The sequence below is a fragment of the Montipora foliosa genome, chromosome 5 (genome assembly GCF_036669935.1).
Source record: "Montipora foliosa isolate CH-2021 chromosome 5, ASM3666993v2, whole genome shotgun sequence".
Classification (NCBI taxonomy): Eukaryota; Metazoa; Cnidaria; class Anthozoa; order Scleractinia; family Acroporidae; genus Montipora; species Montipora foliosa.
The window spans coordinates 21,438,400-21,448,399 of NC_090873.1; the positions used below are offsets into that span (position 1 = coordinate 21,438,400).

General features: G+C 37.1%; 1 protein-coding gene across 2 annotated transcripts in view; it reads right to left on the reverse strand.

The window, feature by feature from the left end:
* Positions 1-10,000, reverse strand: part of LOC138003748 (vacuolar protein sorting-associated protein 11 homolog) — an 80,828-nt gene that overhangs the window by 58,484 nt on the left and 12,344 nt on the right. For both annotated transcript variants that reach the window (XM_068849971.1, XM_068849970.1), the window contains exons 4-6: positions 2,734-2,855; positions 1,836-1,889; positions 1,157-1,225 (exon numbers count right to left, since the gene is read on the reverse strand). In XM_068849971.1, coding sequence (XP_068706072.1) covers positions 1,157-1,225; positions 1,836-1,889; positions 2,734-2,855 — 245 coding nt within the window. The remainder of the gene's footprint in view (positions 1-1,156; positions 1,226-1,835; positions 1,890-2,733; positions 2,856-10,000) is intronic.

The following is a 10,000-nucleotide window of genomic DNA, read 5'->3' on the forward strand; positions in this document are numbered from 1 at the left end:
ATGTTTCTGCAAAGTCAAAAATTTACTCTCCAAGATGAGATTAGTTATCACAATTTTTTGCTGATTTTGGGGCTCATCATCATCTCCAGACACAATCAAGAGAGCAGAGGAACAGGCTAGGGGCATTCCCGAGGCTCTGGCATTCAATCTCTTGAACATTATGGGGGGACATAAAAGCTCAGGCAGTGTCAAACATATCTGGTCAAAACGGTAAAAAAGCATTGGACAAGAATGTGATTGGTGCAATTCAAAGTGAGTCAAGTTATGTTTTAGAAGCTGAGGCCTCTGTTGCACTCATACAATGGAGTGTATAACTTTTGTAATTGTGAAATCAATTGAGATTACAATGTCATGCTATCAAGAGAGGTAACACTCACTGGGATAACTGGAAGAGGGGATGGTTAACAATAATTTTTGTTAATAATCACTGCCTCCACCGGACCACCCTAACACTATCCTTATTTTAACCTTCAGCTCATCTGGCTACCTATTTTGAGTGGACTGAAGATGAACTTCAGACTAATTGGAGGCGGGAGCCCATGAACATTCAGCAATGGATAGCAGACAAATGCCGCAATTTGAATAAAAAGAAAAAAATAATATAATAAATAAAACAAATAATAGTAGACATTTTTTTATGCTTGGTTTTAAAGTTCTCCTTATGACATCATTTCATTGCAGTGTAACATGTTGTACACTGTATGTGTATAAAGTGAAAAAGTAGATATTGCAATCCAACCTAATAAACAGTGATCTGTACTGTCAATTGAGTAGAATGAGCCATTCTTTATGGATATTTTATCATCCCACCTGGGATTTGGACTAGGGATACTGTCTCAAAAACCATAGTGGGATCCCACCTGGGATCAGATTCTTACCTGGGTGGGATCCCAAGGTGGGATCCTGTTCTAAAATCCCACCCAGGGACCCACCTGGGACCCACCAGGGATCCCAGCAATTATTTTACATGGGTAGGTAACTTTTTTCCAACCAATCTAAATTTTGTAAAACTATACTGTACACCATTACATTCTAACCTAGAATAATGCGTCTTGTGTAGTTTCTGTCCTTATTATTTTCTTTCATTATCTTAAGTACAATGTACACCAATTTTTGTATATTGACAGCTTTTAGATTTTTGAAAGATTTATCCTACCGGGACTGGCTTGTTTCCTGGAATAAGACGCTGCATGCAACAACAGACTGGATTGCCATACTTGTCAATCTGGTGATTTCAAATCAAAAAGAACAACTTAAACAACTGCAGGTGAACTATATACTGTATCTATGCAATGTATAATATATATTTGCTCAAGACATGTACATTTGAGCAATTTTCCTCAAATTTTACAAGAGTCAGGACTGAAAAATGAAATCCAGGGCTATGCTACCTGCTGGACAAGTGATTAATATTACTGTAATTATCACATACAGGGCAAAATAACTGAATGCTGATTGGCTGAGACGGAGGGCATTTTTCCTTAATGACGAGGGCACTTTTGGTAATCAAGAGAGCATGATCACTTGATCCTGATTGGTTAACAGTTGCTTATCCAGAGCAAGCAAAATTACAAGTAGACCTAGAGAATTTTCTTCCAGATTAAACTACTTTTTTGTTCACATGTAAAAATTAATACATTTTAAGTGCTATTTCTGTTGACAACAACCATTTATTGAACTTGAACCGAATGGGAGCGTGTTGATTGTCATTTGTCGCAGCACTGAATGGGCTTCCCTCAATAATTTTGCCCTTTATGTGATAAACATTGTAATTGCTTCGTGACTTGGGCAATTTTGTGAAAACTTTGAAAATATGTGTGAAATTAACTCTTTACCTTGTCAAGAGTCCAGACTCTCATAATAGGATCAATTCCATCAACTTCATCTTCCTGAAACAAATTAATTTTTACAACATAAAGTAAAACTTTTGTATACATCATTTTACAATGTATGTTCCAAATAATATGAAAATTTATTTCAGTGAAGACTTGACGATAACTGAACATTATCCTTCTCATTAGCATTTACACGGGAGAAGCTTGACCTAGGACTCCAAAGTATGAGGATTATGACCCCTCTGAGAGGACACAGATAGATCTATGGAATGAAGTCAGAATCTTCTCTCTTTTAACTTGACAGCAACTGTCCTTCATACGATTCTATTTACCTGGATTGATTATGTCATTTATGTCATAGGCCATTAAAAAGCAGTCGAGGGTAAAGTGAGTAATACAAAATTAATTATTGAGTGTTTTGTCGGTTCTTCAAAATTGGCTCATTTAACTTGAACAAATTTAGTCCAAACTTATTTCAACACACTGCCAAGGAAAATTGCTGAACACTCCAGTCCCCAGAGGCTCTCCTGCCTCCCCACCTCCACCCCAACAGTCTGTACGGGCAGATGGCAGACGGACGTATGTGACATCATAACCAAGATTTCTCACATGGATAGCTTTCCCCAAAAATCTTATCCATGGTGCTCTGCTGGTGCGCTTCGCGCACCTGAGCTCCCCTATTAAAATTAAACATGACAGAAAAGGTTGACAATGCAGCTCCTCCACATGGACTAGGAGTGAACTTAGCCTTAGAGCTATTTCATTACCCCTGAAGACATTTTTACCCAATCAATGGTCAGAGCAGGACTTGGTCCTTGACAGAACCATACATGTATGCCATAACCACTGTTCTACTCCTACTTAACAGCAGTGCATGTACCTTTGTAAATTCACTTACCCCAACAGTAAACAAAATATTCTGCTGTTTTAATTGGAAAAAATGAGACACCCGTATTTCATAGGCCTTGAATGAGGTGATGGTCAAGTCACGACACAAGAAATGGACAAATCCAGATGAATCTGTTGGGCATAAGACAAGACAGGCTCTGTTGTTAAAATAATTATGAAAATGCATGTGCATATAATGGCTGTCCATTTTGGTGAAAACAAATTCCTCATGAATGTTTTTTTAATAATCATTAGTAAACATGTAAAGCTGTAGGGATTATCTTGCTCCCTATAAAAAGAGAAGCGCCCACCAAAATTGATCTGTTTTCCTTACAAAACCTGTTGTTTGTGAAAATGAGCATTCTACAATGTATGAAATTAGCATTATTTAATTACTAATAACTGAAATGTTGTACAGTGGAACCGTGCCTTACGGCCGCCTCGGTAATGCTGTCATCTCGTTATTGCGGCCACTTCTTTTTGGCCCGGCAAAACAGCCATACATGTACATTCTTTTATAAAAAAAGCCTTGTTAATGGGGTCACCTGTTGTCTCTCTTGGGGAAAATTGTACATATTGTACATAGGTGACGACGCGTGGATCTGAAGAGGAAATCGAAGCATCCCAAAAACCCATCAAATCACTCAGGGAACGCAAAAAAATAGTTACTGTAGGTGAGTGAACTTTTTCTATAGGTAGGAGCAGTCGTGGCTCAGTTGGCTAGTGCGCAGCTTTCGGAGCGAGAGGTCCCCGGTTCGATCCTCGGTGACTTAAACGTCTGTTTCGACTTTCCTCTGATCCGTGTAGCTATAGCTTTAAATACCCGTAAAACGGAGCACTGACAGAGGGAGGGGGGTAAAGGGCCCACCGTCGGCTTCCATTGATACCAGCCTCATAGCTGAAGGAACTACCGACGTTAAATAAAGTTACTTTACCTTTATTTATCTGGCTGTCCATAAAATGAATTTTCGAAAAGGAACATCGTGATTTTGAAGTATTGCAAGGAAAAGTAAAAGTTGATGGCAGCTCTTGATAGCAAAGCTGGAGCTTTTGTTATCTTTAAAGCCAAAGCTGAGGCAGCATTGCTAAAAATGTGGAGCTTACTGCAAAAGGTTGATAACAGCCTTGATTTCAACCAGTGGCAGTTTGTTGCAAACCAACCTCGTGACCTCCCACAGCAAGCAAATAGTAGGGACTGTGGTGTATTTGCTTGCCTCTATGCAAGGTGTCTGGTCACCAATGAAAGCCAGCCATCATGCTTTCAGGTCAACATAGCATTCCTGATTTCAGAAAGCATAATTATATTGTGATCCTGAAGCTCAACAGCGAGGTCTTACTTCTGGCATCACCACTCAATGTTGAGAAGGACAAATATAATACTGTTGACTATGTCAACAACTATTACATTGGCAGGGCAATAAGTGCAAACGACAAAAGTCATTGGCCGTGTGCTCAGCAACTGTACGTGTGTTCTTTAGGAATGGCTTATTTGAAGTGATCAATCTTGAGGAACTGGAAGCTGTGTTCCAATCAGTTTCGTAGTGGAGGACAAAATAACTTCACATAGATTAACAGTGTAAAGATGCCCAGTTTAACTTATAATTAATTTTGCATTTTAATGTTTCGCGAAAACACTCTTCAAATGTTGAATGATGTACATGTAAATCATCAGCGGCATTGTGTTATTTCCTAAAGACTTTCTAAAAGCAACTTGATCACTGGGATTTGTTGTGGATTAACACACCTGATGCGGGCGTGACTGCTTCTCTATTTAGCTTACATGTAGTTACATTGTCTATTGTTGGGTGTCATTCAAACTTCAAAGTTTGGTCTGTTTTTGACTCAAATGTTTCATTGCTGCATTTTTTTAAGGCCCTAGTCTTCCCAACGTAGTTTCTAGTCAAAAGCAACATCATTAATTTTTGAAATGATATTATTATTATTATTGCTTAGTTGTGATGGGAACATAAGCAACTTGCATAAGTTTTGTCTTGGAAATTATTTAAACAACATCATAATAGTAATAGATCATTTTATCATTTTACACGGCAAGTAATGTACTGTAGTGTGGTTTATAGTGTAAATTTATGGAATTGCATTTCATTAACTAAAGGTACATCTCTTGCACATTTTACTGATCAGATGCAGCCTTCTCAAAATATTTTTCGGGAGTAGGTCATAAGGAAAGCGGAGACGGTTTGGTGGTATAGGCACCCCGGGCCAAGCGAGTGCCCAAAGGACGCAAGCTTCTAGGGGGGTCTGGGGGCATGCTCCCCTAGGGAATTTTTTAAATTTAGACACTCACAGATGCAATTTAGTGCAATCTGGGGGATTTAAAGTGACAAAATTTCACATATGGAATTGACACTTGCTTGGAGTCTGACAAGAAATACTGGAATGTTCTCTTCTGTTGTTGTTGTTGTTGTTGTTGCAATAATAAAAGTACCTCATGTACTAGATTTTGCAACATAGATTCTGCAACAGCCCCATCATTTAAATTGAACTAATGATGAAGGGGATCTATGTGTACAATAAAACTTCAATGTTTTGGCATTTTGTATGAGAAACTTCAAAGCCCTTTACTTTAAAGCAGACAGACATTAATTTTTAATTCATGCCAGATTCAGGGGACTTCTAATAATTTGAATACGGTGTTATGAAAGTAGAGAATTTTGTGCATAGATTCCACAACAGCCATATAATTTACATGTACATGTAGTATGGCCTCCTGATCAGTATGAATCAAATCAGAGGAATTATTCGTCATGATAGCGATATATTTTTCTATGTCGATTTTATCATGTACAAGGGTGATGAAATCCGCAAACTGCAGTCTTTTATCATCTAAGGCATTAGTATAAAGAAAGTATTTTCCAATTAAGATTAAGTGATTGAGGGTTAAACAAGATGACCAGTCATCAAGCACTCCATATATTATTTCATCTTTAGAAAGACTAGATTTCTTTTCTGGAGAAATCGAATTAAACCAGGTAGTGAACTCAGACCAGAAAGATTTTGCAACAGAACACGAAAAGAGTAGATGAGAAATCGTTTGTTCAACATTAATACAATATGGGCAGTAAGGGTGTGGTTTTTTCTTCATTTTGTGTAAAATGTTATTTGTATAATTTATAGTATATTATGTATTATTTTGTACTGAAAAATGGATAGTTTCACTTCTTTCGTTACACAAAATGGCAAAGAGTAAACTCTTTGTCGCTTTTGTTCATCAAAAGCGCACTCTATTAATCTTTCTTTCTCAGAAAGATTTCGCAACAGAACACGAAAAGAGTAGACGAGAAATCGTTTGTTCAACATTAATACAATATGGGCAGTAAGGGTGTGGTTTTTTTTTCATTTTGTGTAAAATGTTATTTGTATATAGTATATTATGTATTATTTTGTACTGAAAAATGGATAGTTTCACTTCTTTCGTTACACGAAATGGCAAAGAGTAAACTCTTTGTCGCTTTTGTTCATCTAAAGCGCACTCTATTAATCTTTTTTCTGCAGTAGGTGGACACTGCTGTCGGCTAATCAGAGTATTGTACACTGTCTTGCACGTGAGCTTATCGATTGCTAGTTGAGTGCTTGTCAGGGCATGTTGATGCACCTCTCTTTTTAGGCTTTTATTCCGTTGCTCGTCTCTTTTTATGCTTTTTTTCCACTGATCAGGTATAGCCGACAGCAAGCTATGGTAGCGCAGAAAATTACATTTAATTTTAAATTTTTGCGCAAACGCCTTAAGCGACAAAAAATTATTTCCTAAATCATTAACAAGGCAGGCCAGTTTACATATGCCGACTTGATTCCAGATTCGATAATAAACAGATGATTCCAGGTTTATTCGTATAAAACGATTATTCCAAATTATTTGATTTAAAATGTCTTCTTTATCTTTAGGCGTTGTATAGTTTAATTCTTGCAAGTGTATTAATACAGCTCGATAGAATTTTGGTAAGTGTTCGTTGATACATAAATATTTGAGGTCGTAGGTGCATTGAAAGAGAAGTTTTCCTCCTACGTTTGACAGCAAGGATAGTGGAATAAGTTTCCATGGTCCACTGTGGTCAGAGCACAACCGCTTTACCCATGTAATTTTCAGAGCTTTATCAAATAATGAAAAATCACTCATACCAAGTCCTCCTTCATTCTTAACTTTTGTGATAGTTGTTTTTTTAAGTTTCGGGTTTTTACCTTTCCAAATATAATTATATATTATTTTGTTGACTTCAGCAGTAAAACCAGGTGGAGTGTTCAATACGCTGCAAATAAACGTTAATTTTGATTACGCGAGGGTTTTAACGATATTGATTCTACCATAAATTGATATGTCTCTAGAGGACCAGATGTTTAATAATTTTTGATGAGGGCTTAACTTGTCAAAGAAGTTCTTTTTTGTTGCAAGTTCTTCATTGTATGAGAAGTACACTCCTAGGGCGTAAATAGGTTCGTCGCTACATTTTAAGCTTAGCACTGCGTCTTTTCTGTGGCGCAAAGAACCAAGCCATAACAATTCTGATTTGGATTGGTTTATTTTAAGCCCAGAGCAGTTTTCAAATTGGTTTAACAGATGAAAGAGATTATGAACAGATTGTATGTCTTTTACAAAAATTGTCGTATCATCCGTGTATTGGGAAAATTTGACTGTATGCACTTTATTAATCGGAATTCCTTTGATGTCATTAGAGCATTTTACAGCATTGCTTAAAATTTCTGTGCCAATTACGAACAGGATACCAGAAAGAGGGCAACCTTGTCTGACTCCTCTACCTAGGTTAAAGTGCTTTGTTGTGAAACCGTTATTCAAGACGCAAATAGAGATTCCGTTATATAGGACCGTGACGCACTTTCATAATAAAGTTGAACACTTCTAGGGATTTTTGCAAGTATTTCCATTCAATGGAATCAAACGCTTTCTCAAAATCTAGGAAGACGGCCAGGCCTGGGATGTTTTTCGCTTTAGTAAAAGACATAATATCGGATATCATTCGAATACTTTCCCCAATAAATCTTCCTTTAACATATCCAGTTTGACTTAAACTAATAATTGTTGGTAACACTTTCTCTAGACGTAGAGCTAAAGCTTTTGCAGCAATTTTGTAATCATTATTTAGTAGCGATATTGGCCTCCAGTTTTTCAGATAATTTTTTTCAGCGTTTTCTGAGTGTTAGCGTTTTCCTGAGCATGGGGACTCCTTGGAGGCTGTCTCCCCTCCCCTGTCCCTCCCTTTCTTTCCACTGTTTTATCAGTGTGACAGGTACCTGCTTTTCTCCTTCCACGTGAGGGCTCATGGCTGGGTTGCCTGGATTTGCCAGCCATGGGCATGGCTGCCAATAGTGGAAGCTCCTGGATGTCTCAGGCACCCAACCTCCACTTTGCGAGGCAGTTGTTAATTATTATTATTATTATAATTATTATGCAAATCTACACCTGACCCGCAATCAGTACAAATTGTTCTACCGTTCAAGGAACAAAAATCAGCTGACTCTGTGCACAAGCAGTTGAAAAATCTTGGTAAGCTGTTAAACATCGACTTATGCCCAGTCTTTATTACTGGGTTGCCGTATGGCAATCCCAGTTGGAAAATGGGTAGATTTCCGTTTTCCTTTTTTTTAGTATTTTTTTTCCGTGTCGGTAAAAGTCTTGCCTGTCACTCCGTTAGTAAGTGGTGTCTTTGTGCATAGAGCCTTCTGAGCGTATTTTCTTAGGATCGAGAGGGTAGTGGAACTGCATAGATTTCTCTGGTGGACACAGTAGAATCATTAACCTATTGCACCCTGCGATGGCGTCGAAAGTCATGTAATGCGAATGGCGTTTTCGTGGATCCCTAAACAAAATATACTGTTATGGAGCTCAATAATGGAAAGTCAGTTGGATAAACTAGGCAGGCGGTGAAAACCAACACCTGGAATCTCAAAAGCGACGAGTAATGGACTTCGACAACAATCTGTCGCCCGTCGAGCAGAAATTCAGAGTTAAAACAACGCACCTTTTCGCCAAGAAACTTCCGTCTTTTGTTTTTTAACTTTGTTGCAATATTTAACTGAATATTTACATGTCATCTGTCAGGTCAGGAAGACTTCTTTGTCGGGTTATTGACCCGAGACCCAACTCTTATCTGGAACACTGCTGATTAATTCTTAATTATTATTTATAAACTGTGAAACACTTGTCTCAGTAGTACTCTTGGTTGACTTATTTTCTGTTGTGTAATAAAGCCACATCAAATTTTAAAATTGCAAGTTTAAACTACAACATTTTTCACAGACAACTACAGCCTTTTTAAGGACTTAGTCCCTGACAAGTAATCAAAGTTGAGGTTGAATACTGTCCATATGCATCTTTTACTTGTATTTGAAATTTTCTTCAGGCATTTACAATAAAATGTTACATAAAAGGTACTGCAATATTGAAAATAGCTCACATTCAACTAACTTTGAATAGAACATAAAAAAAATACATTGAAAAAATCAACATCATCATCATCATCATCATCAAAAAATAAACATAATATTACATAACTACCTGAACTTGTTAAGAAAAATATCTTTATTTTAAATTATTTTTTAATTTTAAAACTTTGCAATTATTATGAATTAATACTTTTAACATGGCATCTGACAGGATGCCGCATGCGGTGATGCGGATCCGCATAATCCCTAAAATCTGCATCCTCTGCATATTTTCTGCATAAACAGAAGAAATGTCTGATACTAGTGATAAAGCAGCTGCTTACCATCCTCGCAAACATAAAAGCCAAAAAGATCGACTGTTTTGAAACGCTTATTTTCCTGAACAGTGAAGATTGATTGAAGAAAATACACCATTTCAATCGCAAGATGAAAGGTTGTGAGCAGTTTCCACACGATTTTCGGCAATGAGCCTGGGAACTATGGCCTGTTTTATAAATTACAAAATAATACCCTGGGGTCAAAATTTAAAAATGGTGACTCCTCCAGCTATTTTAATGACAAAGGGAAATAATTCAGCCACAAAATGTGACCTTATTAGTCACAATTTCTAGTCCTAATTTACCATAAGCATGAAAATACATTAGATGGGCCTGTATTATTAGTTTTATTAATTGTTCAAATTTCCGCATAATCTTTAATTTTTTTCCGCATCCTATCAGAAGCCCAGTTTGAAGTCTATTACAACATGGTCTACAATACACTGTAGGTGGATCAAGAAGGTACATGTAATTTTTATAGATGGTACATCCTTCTGTTCAGGTGTTCGCAATAAAAATTAATGTTACGGTGTGTTAAAGGTA